The sequence below is a fragment of the Papilio machaon genome, chromosome 17 (genome assembly GCF_912999745.1).
Source record: "Papilio machaon chromosome 17, ilPapMach1.1, whole genome shotgun sequence".
Lineage (NCBI taxonomy): Eukaryota > Metazoa > Arthropoda > Insecta > Lepidoptera > Papilionidae > Papilio > Papilio machaon.
The window spans coordinates 381,511-395,152 of NC_060002.1; the positions used below are offsets into that span (position 1 = coordinate 381,511).

At 34.1% G+C, this 13,642-nt stretch overlaps 1 protein-coding gene across 1 annotated transcript in view; it reads left to right on the forward strand.

The window, feature by feature from the left end:
* Positions 1-13,642, forward strand: part of LOC106708835 (homeobox protein homothorax) — a 247,825-nt gene that overhangs the window by 17,595 nt on the left and 216,588 nt on the right. Inside the window, exons 2-3 of the mRNA XM_045681887.1 lie at positions 4,734-4,924; positions 9,103-9,244. Coding sequence (XP_045537843.1) covers positions 4,734-4,924; positions 9,103-9,244 — 333 coding nt within the window. The remainder of the gene's footprint in view (positions 1-4,733; positions 4,925-9,102; positions 9,245-13,642) is intronic.

The window sequence follows — 13,642 nt, forward strand, 5'->3', positions numbered from 1 at the left end:
AATCTTTGACCACACCTTAAGCGTTCTGATTCTAAAACCATATTAAAAACGCGTGATAAAAATCAAACATTTTTAATTCTAGAAATAAGTTTACATTAAAAATATCGTTTTGCAAAACGCTGTTTAACTGTTATTCAATTATTGCTAAATAAATATAGATTATAATAAGTTTGATAAACGATAAATATGAAATAATTAAAGAAATAAATTAAATCGGTTGTTGTTTATAATATTTTACATCAATATTGATGGCTGTAATTGATTAGATCGGGTTGTTAATCATATTCACGGCTTGTTTTTAAATTTAAAAAGTTTAATTGGAAATTGTTTAACTATATATTAGTTATTCACACTTTTGTATTGTAGTTACCTAGTGATATCAAGGATAAAAATGCAAGCAAACTCGGTCGCTGTTTATAGTGCGTATCGGAATAGGTACGGTCAGCAGCGTACATAAAGCAGCGATAGTATCGCCATCTAGTAACAATTACAATGGCTGTAATGTCGCTCGTTTACTGATAAAATGACGTTTTGAATGAGCTATAAAGTATAAATCTCTTGTACGGTCTGCAAAGAAACATTATATGATTTCCATATGATTTTATAATAAGGTATGCTAAAAAGGTATCCAATGTAAGTATGTTTTATAAATACATGTAAATCAATTAATTTTTTGTCAAATTTAGGTAGGACAAATAATATGGATCATAAATTCCTGGCCGACTATAAGATAACGTGTCAGATTTCAGATGCGACCCGTTTTCAAAATTTAAAAATAATATTTCATATTAGAATTATTTTTTTCTGACTGTACCCTTAGTATTGTTTATGGAGACCATATAAGACGCAGTAAAATAAAACGAATAGTACATAAGGAAACAGCTTCCCATAGTAAATGTACACATACTAAAGATTACTGTTCCAACTCTAATATAAGAAATAAACTAGCACATCCACGAGACTTTGTCCGCTTCATTTTATATAAGACTGAATCCGAATAATTCCATGTAGCTTAAAAAAAGCTACACAGTATAAATGCCTAAATCTGTCATTATATTCGTAAGGTTTAATGTACTCAAAACTATTCATAACTAGCTGTCACCCGCGACTGCATCCGCGCGGGATTCAAAATAAAGTAGCCTATGTGTTCTTCCAGACTATGCCAAATTACATCTAAAGCCGTTCTGGAGATACCTTCTAACAAACATCCATCCATGTAAACTTTTTTAATATTAGTAAGATTAGAAACGAATAAATTAAATTAATGTAAGAAATGAGTAACCATAGTTTTTATTAGGGAACTAACCTACCAATATGGAAATGAAACAATATTCTCTGGTTCGATATCGCGAGGACAACTGATAAAGTAGAGTGCGCTCAAAATTAATTAGATATAGTGCTTTCATTTGACTGTATTATAAATCAATTAGGAGACACTCGAGTGTCTACGAATTACTATTAAACAATATTAAACAGAAATATTTCTAAATTCATTAAAGAAAAACTATAAGAGAGAATAACGTTGCTCTATAAATCTTACTAATATTATAAATGCGAATGTTTAAATGGATGGATGTTTGGTTGTATCTCCAAGACGGTTCAACGGATCTCTATGAAATTTAGCCTAGATGTAGAGCATAGTCTGGAAGAACACATAGGCTACTAGTTAAGTTTTTTTAACCCCTCGCCGGCGACAACTAGTAGAAATAATATATTTATTTTGAACTTAATAACTATAATAATAATAACTATTACTATAGCAATTTAGCAGTAAGAATAGAAATAGTTAACATTTGCAACGCTACTTGCTAATTCAATTGTTCGTCAAGTGTACACTGAAGTGTACTCTGGGTAATAGTTAAAATAATAAGTTTTTAGTCAGTTATCAAAGTGTTAAAAAAGTAAAGTAAATGGTGAATTATTAAATGCATAAGGAGCGGCTAAAAGCGGACCAGTGAATAGAGTACGGGGTTATGCGCCCATCGCGCCCAGCGCCCACCGCCGCCATCAAATACGATGACATTGCTGTTTGGAGCGATCGATAGCCTCGACCTGTCATTAACGCATCTATATGCATCTATATAAAATGTACGCTTGTCTTTTTGTGAACGCGTAACAGCTGGCACACATTCCAGACCATAGATTACACTAATACAGACTCAAAAAACATATGCTATGTGTGTTATTATATAAATTTAAAAAAAAGAAAACAAAACAATAATGTTTTAGAAAAACATTAAGAAATGACGCAGTTTCAGTATGTAAAATATTGACAAACAAAACTGTGTTCACTTACCTCGGTCGAGTGCATAACAAGGAGGATTTGCTTCAAATATCTAATTAAACGAAATCGGTCGGTCTGTGTGTTTAGTACAGACATTGTAACCTAGAGCGGGCACGAGTGTGGCTTCCCTCGGCGAGCATCGCATCCGCTGCTTTATTGTGCTGTTAGATTATAAAATAATACAGATTCAGTTAAATAGAACATGAAATGAAGTTGAAAAACGTGTGTAGAGTTACAGCTGAAATCAATATTAGATCTTGAAGTATTTTTGTTTATCTGCAGTATTTTAATTAATATTTTCGTATAGATTTTGAGAGACCGTTTTTTCTTTTAAATTTTTTTTTTTTATTTAAATATTTTTGTGTACATATGTAAAATATGTTATTGTTAGGAAACGTAGTGACCTTTGCACTGCAGCAGTTTGACGCGCGATGTACAAAAACAAAGCTCAGTGGAGACATATATTTATTCATGATTTTGTTAACAATGGTCCTGTTGGGGAGGAGTAACTTTGTGCTGGCAGTGAAGCTGTTTTTATTTTCATTTATGAATTAACAAAATAAAATACGGTATTAGTAACACTTGTATATCGTTTGAAAGCAAACAATTATTTAAATTGAAGGACCAATAGTGTAATGGCTAAGGCTAAGCTAAGGGAATATTTTATGAACCTATTATAAATCTTAAACTTATTTGAAATGGTCAATCGAAATATGTATTAACAATTATTAAGACTATATAAAAAGAAATAAGTTTTTTAATAAAACTGACAAAATTCGGTTAAATAATTTTGTTGGTTATATTCACAAATGCAATAAAACTGTATAACCGTAACTTGGTTATTGAAAGCGTATATTGATAAGTGTCAATTGCACCACGCGGCTTACACCTGTTCTAAATCGACAGATGTTACGACATTTATATGAATTAAATGTAAACTTATTACGTGCTTACATTTTTAACACATTTTGATGAAATCCTATTATTTATTAGTTTGGTTTTGTCACATAAAAATAAGTAAGCAATTCAGTTTTCAGTTTTAATTAAATTGGCTTTGGTATAGACAGGAATGACATCTTTATGATCTCAATACTGATATAAGCGATTTAAATTTTATCACAACAGTAAAATGTGACATTGATAAATATAATAGACATGGAAAGTTAGAAAGATGTCGTTTTTTTAATTACATTTCTTACTGGTGAAGGAAATTATTCAAGTTGATATTTACAAAAATGTACTTAACCAAGAGAGGTACATAAAGGTACATAAAGGGTTAATAAAATGCATCTTATCTCAACAAATTATTAAATAACATGATATGTTAGTATGGAGATATTTTTATTACTATTTTCCCTTGAATTTATATTCAATATAAGATGTTTTAAACAGCGATATTCTGAACTTCGCCTGCGCTAATCCGATATCTGATAATGTTTTTACTACGCTTGCAATGTCCACTGTACGATTACGACTAACTACATTGTATTACGCGATATTACACTGGCTGTATTAATACATATTATATATCTACATCTCACATCACTCTCGTAGTTTCTAAGAATTTAGCATTTTCCAGTTTTTTCGAATCATACATAATCGATGTAATTAGCTTCATAATATGAAAAATTAATTCAAAACTAATGAAGTATAAAATCTCTTCATACTTTTAAAGTTATCTCATTTTCTTCAATAACATTTATATGATTTTATTCGTATTTGTGCATTTTCAAAGCACAATAAATAAAGTTGGAACTCGTCTTAGCTAATAGCTTTGTGGGAGCTTTCAAGAGGCGCTGTCAAACATTTTTTCTCGCCGCTAAGCTTCTCTCTCGGGAATGTATTTTAAAAGCTCGAGGTGGTTAATTGATGGCCGCAGCCGATGCGATACCGATCTCAATGACTTAACTATTTTGAATGAATATTCATGCGGCCCTCGCCTCGCACACTATTTATTTTATTTTTGAGTACACACTCTTAGCTTTTAATTGCTGCAGTTGAGGAGAGCCTTTTGTTTTGCGTCTTCAATTGTAGCGCTCGGACGATTCTATTCTGCGTCTACGGTTGATATTGTTACTTTAATACTTCGTTCTACATGTAGAATGTATGTATGTATGTATGTACAGACTTAATATACATTTTATCGACGATGACTCTGTACTGTCTTAGTCTCTTTTATGTTCTAGAATATACTATATAAAGCAGATTAAAATCACGAATAGGTACACAATAATAGTCTAAATTCGATACACGTCTGGACTGTTACCTGTGCTTATTACACTAATCTTTTCTTGTCACACTTTTCGTTTTCCTTACACCAAGGCCAGCAATGCATCTACAATTCATTTGGCCTAGCTTCTTACGGTTCATCTAACATCCTGTGAGACACTTGGTACCGTGTTGTGTACGTTGTGACAGGTATACTGATAGTGCATGTTGTGTGTTACAGTACGACGAGAGCCTCCACGGCGGAGGCTACATGGAGGGCGGCGCCATGTACCACGAGCACCGGCTGGCGCACGCGCACCTGCCGCCCGTGCACTACGCGCCGCCCGCCGCCGCCGCGCACGCCGCGCATGCCGCGCACGCCCTGCCCGGCGAGCCCCTCGTGCATAAGCGCGACAAGGACGCCATATACGGGTGAGTCCGGCGGTAACGTGTGCCCTACTCATTATATTAACACCTACCTAAACAATAAATAATCATCAAATTTTGTAGACTAGTGCTGTTCTATAGACCTCAAGTGCTAAACAAACGTCAATAATAAAACAATATGAATGGACATCACTATTATCAACTGTTCCAAATATAACTAATCTCTACGATAAAACATTTCTGTATCAATTTTCGTAGTTGTTTTCTTGTTATATTTTCTTGAAGTGTACTAGTGGTCCGGTACCACTCAGCAATTGATTTCCTTCCTCAATTTATTCAATGAAATGTACATCGAATACATCCTCATTTTCTTCACATCCTCTAAGGGATTGAAGTTTTGCATAATATGTAACCGTCTGCAGCCAAAGCTTGCACTATACTAAAGGTTATTGACTTTAATATACTGCAAAATATCTACTTACATAATAATTCCACCATTCATTTTTAATTTTATTCTTTATTTGAACGCTGTCTTAAATCACAATTTTGAAGAACAAACATCTTTGTAAAATAAAACTATATCAGGCCACAATCGCAGCAACATGAGGCCACGAGCTGTAGCGAAACAAGACAAAGGAGCAAGCGATCAATGTATAAAAGAATTACCAATATTACTGTGTTTAATAATATAATTTTGTTATTTATTTTAATTGTTGTGAATATTGTTATATTGTACAACACAACTGCAAAATTGTAAACTTTATTCATACTTTTAAATGCTAAATATTATAATAGTGACTAATTGGCTTCCTGTTAGACCTGTGTAAGATTTGTCAAGTTCGAATGCAAAAACTTGTATCCATTTTATAAGTCCCATTCTTTGAATTGAAATTGCACGATGTAATTGTGTGGTATTCGCTCCTCCCATCACTTGGCAACTTGGCATCTGAGACCGTTACTGGCTTCGCTGTCGATCATAACTCATCGCCGTGTTTACCTCCGCTCGCAGATCCAACGCCATTGGCCGTCCCTACACGACCGTCAATACACGCCTCGGGTACTCTCATATTGTCTTATGTCAGATTTAAATATATAGAGACTTGATGCTGACTGGGACTTTATAAATAGTACATCATGCAAAAGATGTTAAGGGTTTAGAATAAGTCTGCGAATTTTTAACACTGTCCATTTTGAATTGACAAAGATGGAGACAAAATACCAGGACAACATAGATAGACAAATATATATAGAAGCTCTGACTGATTTCTTTTTCTTTTTAATTTCTTTTAGATTTTCTGTTGGTTCAAGTGAAATGCTTTTTCTAGTAACTTAACTAATTTTTATTAAGGCAATTGCAAGATTTCATAAAGATATTGTGATATTTATGACAAATTTAAACGAAGAATAAAGTGTACGGATTATACTGCTTCTGTCATCTTTATACTTTCAGTTTTATACATTAAGAACTGAATTGAAACTATTACTCACAAGATATTTGTGTATTAAATAATATTGTATTGTCAAAATATGATATCGTTGTAATGTTGTGACATTCGCAAATTATCAATTTAATTACAGTCGACGAAGACATTACAAGTGCCTAATCTGTGTCTTATCGAATGTTTTTTTGACGCCTTAATCGAGGTTTATAATTTCTATCAGATAGTGCTACACGGTAGCTACCGATCTGGCCTTCCTACATACCTTATCTCAAAACATATTTTATTTATAAATATTTATCAATGTAATATAAAATAAATTATTCAATTTTAACATTTGCAAATTAAAAAAAGAACTTTTTCAAATTTTTAATATAAGTTCGTGATACACAAAGGAAAGATTTCCATTTGAAAAATCACACACTATGAAATTGGTGTTATTCAATTAGTACAGTTTAAATTGAAATGTCAAATGGTAACTTGGATTAAATAAACTTTTCAACCATGAAGTAAATGTCCTATGATAAGGTTTTAGATAATAATATTACTAATATTATAAGTGCGTAAGTTCAGATGGATGGATAGATATTTGTCAGAAGGTATCTTCGGAATGGCTCAACGGATCTTGATGAAATATGGCACAGAAGGAGAACATAGTCTGGAAGAACATATAGGCTAACAATTAAGTTTTTTTTTAATTCCTTGCGGACAGAGACGCGGGCGACACCTAGTAACACAATAAAACTTAATAGCCTAGATCTCTGTAACATCAATAGACATTAATAAATTGAGGTGCGACGTTTAGCACGTTAAGTCGGTTTACGAGGACCTCCGCTTATCAGATCAAAAGTTGTCAAGAAAGTTTGAGCTACTGTTGAGGGTGTGGTGCGACTGACAGCTTTTACACAATTATAGAAACAGTTTTTGATAAATCATTTTGTTTACTAGAAGATATAATTATAATATTAGAAATTAAATAAAAGTTGTTTTGTCTAACCCTATGATGGGACAGTGGCTCATTATCTAAGAAGTTATTCAGCGTAACCGCCGAGCTCCGAGGGTCAGCGGCTATGTTAGTTCCTTTCGCATTGTTTAAAGGTTAATCGTTACTTTAATTGACTTATTCGCATCGTGTATATTTTCCTTTTTACTCTGTGGTTTTGCATTATAGAAGTAATTACAATTAATGCGATATTTTGATCGTCTTTATGTCTGTTCGCCCTCGGGCCGTTGTTTCTTCGGTTTTTATGCTTGTTATAATTGCATAATAAGGAAGCTTTTGATGCATGTAATACATAATAAGTACTGTTGTCTTTGCTTCTGTTTTAAATGAACGCATCGCAACTAAATGAATTAGGACAGCTGCTAGTGTGGTCTTAGTTCTTGAGGTAAATGCATAATTGTTTCGTTGTTATTAACAACAAATAATATTCAGTTCTCACAGTTATTATGTCAATATCTAAGCAATCTTTCTCTTGTTAGTTACAACTAAACTTTATCTTTTTAAATCTTTTCATCTATCTTGAATTTTTATATGTTCAAAGCTTTTAGCATCAAAAATGTATTTTGTATTGTTGATTAGACTTCTAGTGTAGAATCTATTTATATAGAATTTGAAGAAAATATAAGCTGTATTTTTATTATTGTAAAAATACTTGCAAAAAGCTGTAGATAGATAAAATTGTTATTAATGTAATAATATTATACGCTTGGAAAACCTCCAACTGGCGATAATCCTTATAGGTTCTGGGAATTGTGCCTGACAATCTGAGAGAAGACGATATCACGTCGTTGTGAAACCGAACACGTTGCGAGGATTTCGACTTTTGTTTTCTTAGAATTACATTGAAATGTATTTTATTTGATTACACTTCGCTATTCTTCTGGTGTTTTACCATAAACCTTTTCATTATGACTTCGATAGCTTTAACAATGTGTGAACTTTTTTATTAGGATAGGTTTAAACTTTCTTTTACCATTCATACATCAAAACTCAAAAACTTATCAAGATTTTGTCTATCATCTTCAAAGCCTAGATCCACTAATAAATGATTGTAAAATTGAAGCAGGTGGTAATCGATGAGTAATTGTTAGAAATGATTAGAGGTCCCCCGCCGCTGTCAGTGTGGCCCCGCACCGCGCCGCACAATAGCTCTGATAACATCAGCGTCACGTCGGCCCAATCTGCATGTAACGTGGCGGCGCACGCCAGCGCACACATTCTCAATCACTGCTTTTGTGTCTGAGGAGTTTTTATGTGACCGCAATACACCTTTATGTGTCGTTACGTCGCCCGATCGTTTCTCTGTTAATCGACAAGACGAGGTCAATGTCTAAACGCCACATAAGAGCGTTTATTATAAATATCTGCGGCCACAATGAAGAGTGGCATGTGCTCAGTGTTTAATAAAAGTATATTTTTACTGTTATTAAACTGATGCTTTAACTTGTTGGCTTTTAACATTAACAGCGATGGTGGCGATTGTTAATTATTTTGATTGGTTCGTTTAGATCACATGTCATGGACCGGGAAAGCAATAGGTATAGTTTATTGAAATTTTTTATTATTTTTGTAGCAGAACGGGAATGTAGCTACTTGACACTGATACTGACTTGATTGGTATTTGATTGACAACCACCAAACAATATTAGAAAAAGAATTATTGAAAGTGTGTACAAAAAAGCAGTCGGATAACTGCGGCTGTTCTTAGTTTATGCCTGAAACAAAATATCTGTGTCGACGTGTCCGTGTGTGATCGTAATTTTGTGTTTTGGTGTCCGCAGGCATCCCCTCTTCCCGCTGCTGGCGCTGATCTTTGAGAAGTGCGAGCTGGCGACGTGCACGCCGCGCGACCCCGGCGTCGCAGGCGGCGATGTATGCTCCTCCGAGTCCTTCAACGAGGACATCGCTGTCTTCAGCAAACAGGTATCTCCTCACAAATATACAACTTAATTACTTACATATTCATTAATGTAATAACTTAGAGTAAGTCATTTCCATTTTCCACTGAACAAGCGCTTCTGACTGCGCGAGATGCTATATTTATATGAGTATTTTGTAGTAGTGAAAATGTAATATTAATGTATTTATTTAGTTATTACTTTTAAATCTAAAAAAAGGAATTAATTAATCTTATTAAGAAATCAATCAATTAATCCTCTTCCCCCGCCACCGCGATGAGAGTAGACGTGTTATACAGTGCTCCGTAAATAAAAAATACTTTTGCGCGGTTTAAAGTGACCCTGTGTGCTAACTTTGATAATATCATAAGTAAAACATACACAAACTATAGTAAGTGTAATAAATGTGGTGTAAAAACAGTGTGATATCTATTTTATCAGACAATATTTTTAGTGACTATATAAGTGAAGTTGCAAATGACATTCACCATTTGTAAAGTAACTACCCGCTTCATAACTTTAAAATCATAAATCTTAATAACAACTTAAAAATTCACTGACATTGTAACTGTACGGTTTGGCCTAACTTGAAGACTGTGGACTTAACTTCGCTTAGCGCCGTGCTGCACCGCGTTCTAATCCAACGTGTACGGACTTTTTGTTTATAAGATTTTATTGAGATTGATTGATCAGAAAATTTTAATTTGAAATTAAGTCTGTTGTGTGTTGGACTTTGAAATAAATATTCGACGCGCCGCGCCGGGCCACGCTCCGACGTAGCTGTTATAAAAAATGGATTCGGCATTAAATAGTAGTAGATCTGTTTCGGAGTCGAATATTACGCAAGAATTTCTATCACCTGTATATGTCTCTCAAAGAACTAAAAGAGCTAGAGAACCGGATTGCGAGGTTGATTTTAACGCCTTCAGAGAAGAAGTAAAGAAAATGATATCTTCAATGTTGGCGGCGCAGAGTAGCGACATTAAAAAAATTTTTCCTACTCTTTCTGAAATCAAAACATCAAACAACAATATTGAAAAATCTATAGCCTTCCTATCGGCGCAACATGAAGAATTAAAAAATAAAATTGACTTAATGGAGATTCAAGCTAAAAAGGATAAAGATTACATCACTATCCTAGAAGACAAAATAGAGGATCTCCAAAGAGAAAATCGTAAAATGAATGTTGAAATAAAAAATGTGCCACATATGCCTCAAGAATCTAAAGAGGACCTCATTAAAATGGTTGGTCGTTTATCAGAAACTATTGGTTGTAAAGTAGAGAAGCACGACATAAAAGATATCTACCGTATTCGAGCAAAGAATAAGAAAGTAGAAGCAAAAAATCAACCGATCATAGTGGAAATGTCATCCTCTATTCAAAAAGCGGATTTCCTTAAGATGGCAAAATCCTACAACACAAGACACAAAGAAAAGCTATGTGCCAAACACCTAGGCATAACTGTCAATAGGGATACACCAATCTTTACATGTGAACAACTGACGGCAAAAGGTGCACGGCTACACTTCCTGGCTCGCGACCTGGCAAGGACAAAGCAGTACAAATTTTGCTGGACTGCTTACGGAAGAGTATACGTCCGGAAAGATGAGAACTCACGAATTATAATAATAAAAAATGAAGCTCAAGTGAATAGTCTCATGAATTTAATATGACTAGACTTATACAGCTATGATGACGCATCGCCTTTCTTCACAAGATTATCATATACCTTATATCATAATATGTTCGCGCATACTTTCATAAATCGCAATAACAATTTCTCACTACACTACTACCTTCACTTACTTACAAATTCAGTCACATTCACACATAAAACTCAGTCAGTTATTGGAAATTGCACTGTACTTAAAATGCTATACTCTCTAGTTACACTGTGTTTGTTTTTCTTAGACACCAATTATTGATCTTCTCAACAACATTAATGAAGTAGACAACTTAGAAATTGCAAATGTACATGTTGATAACATCGAAAACATTTCTAGTCTGTTAAATGTAACACAAAATGATTTTACTATTATTTGCCAAAACATCAGAAGTGTCTACACTAATTTTGATGATTTGCAAATAAATCTAGCCCTTTTAAAGTTTGAAATAGATTTAATCATTCTCAGTGAATGTTGGCTGAGAACTGACAAGAATATACCCCATATACCTTATTATAATACATATGCGACAACAGTTCATCTCAACCAAGCAGATGGGGTGGTTGCGTTTCTCAAAAACAACCATAGGGCTTCTGTTACTGAAGTAAACTTAACGCACGCGTCTTGTTTACAAATTAGCTTACCTCACGTTACTATCCTTGCTATTTATCGCTCTCCTTCTATTGCTAATGCAAATGACTTTATTTTGTCACTGGACGTATATTTAGAAAGTATTAAAAATAACAAAAATGTAATCATCGTTGGTGATATAAACATCAACTTAATCTATAGAGTAGAAGAAAAATCACACGAGCGCTTAAACAGACTAGGTTATCTAAACATGCTTGCCATGCATGGACTTTTGCCAGGACACTCACTTCCAACTAGAGGTCCAAGCTGTCTTGACCATGTCATCCTAAAGCTGCAACCCGAAAATTACACGGCAACTATTGCTATTGCTAATACCACTGTTACCGACCACTTCATGAACATTTTAAAAATAACTAATAAAATACATTCTAATAAATTAATTAAAACTAAAACTAGAACGACCTTAAATACAAAAAATGCACTTGATCATTTGGAACATAATCTACCTGAACTGTTAACTCTAAAAAATCCAAACTTACTTACAGATACGTTAATAAAAACTATACAAGAATGTCTCAAAATCCACACTATTAAAAAAATAATACCTTTAAAAAATCAAATGCTAAAACCATGGATGACCATTGGTTTACTGCGATGTATTCGTAACAGAAACTTAATCCAAAAAAAGCTAAAACTTGACCCACATAACGATATCCTTAAAATTACATTTAAAAGGTATAGAAACTATTGCAACTGTTTAATTAAAAAAATTAAGCGTAAATACGAACGAGAAAAATTACTTGCAGCACGTAAAGATTCTAAGAAGCTATGGAAGGCTATTAATGAAGTTACTAATCGGAGACTAGTTAAGACACAAAACGTTGAGTTATTGGAAATGGCAAAAAACCCTTATGAGGTAGTATCTAGAGTAAATAATCATTTTGTTATGGTTGGTGAAAAATTGGCTAATGCTATTTCACTACAACATTCACCACAAGCAACTAATAAACAAATTCAAAATTCAACCCAACCCACTACATCGTTTGTTCTTCTTAATACCGATGATCAGGAGGTGCGCAAAGTTCTGATGAGTTTAAAGTCAACTAGTGCCTCTGGCTCGGATGACATACCTACTGCTTTTCTTAAAGAAGCACATGAATTTATTGTCCCAATCATTACCTACCTGGTCAATCTATGCTTTGAGCAGGGTATTTTTCCTTCTGCATTAAAGGAAGCTATAGTCACCCCTGTGCACAAGAGTGGAGATAAGACGGTTATAACAAATTACAGACCGATATCAGTTCTAACGCCCCTTTCAAAAATATTAGAAAAAATTATTAATTTTAGACTAGTAAATTACCTTAGTAAGAACAATATCATATCGTCATCACAATTTGGGTTTAGGCAAGGCATGTCCACAGAGGACGCTATCTTGCAACTAGTTTCTCTTGTTACTAACAAAGTAGACAATGGTGACAAATGTCTGGGTGTCTTCCTAGACTTAAAAAACGCTTTCGATTCTGTTTCTGTCTCCATACTATTGCACAGGCTGGAGGAGATTGGCATTAGAGGCCAACCTCTTAGTCTTTTCAATGACTACTTGACTAATCGTAAACAGAAGGTAAAAATAGGTGATTTCATTAGTTCATCGGAGACCATCACCTATGGGGTTCCCCAGGGTAGTGTACTCGGTCCAACTTTATTCCTCCTATACATAAATCATCTTTGCAATATCAAGGTTCATAATGGACACATTTTCTCCTACGCAGATGACACGGCTCTAGTTTTTTACGGTAAAACGTGGGATAGTGTGCGGACAAATGCTGAATGTGAGCTAAAGCGGATAGCAGGCTGGTTGGACTCTAACTTGTTAACTTTAAACACTAAAAAAACAAGCTACGTCTGCTTTACCAAATATGACAGAACCCAACCGCCAGACAATTTTACAATAAAAATTCATAAGTGTTCAGATTTAAATAACCACACATGTACATGCACAGCCATTGACAAAGTAAAGCGTATTAAATATCTTGGTGTGATGGTTGACCAGCGCCTTTCTTGGCATGATCATATAGAACTTATCTTGTGCAGGTTGCGGAAACTTATGTGGACCTTTAAGACCTTAAGACATGTAGCCCCAAAAGATATTTTACGACAGATTTACATT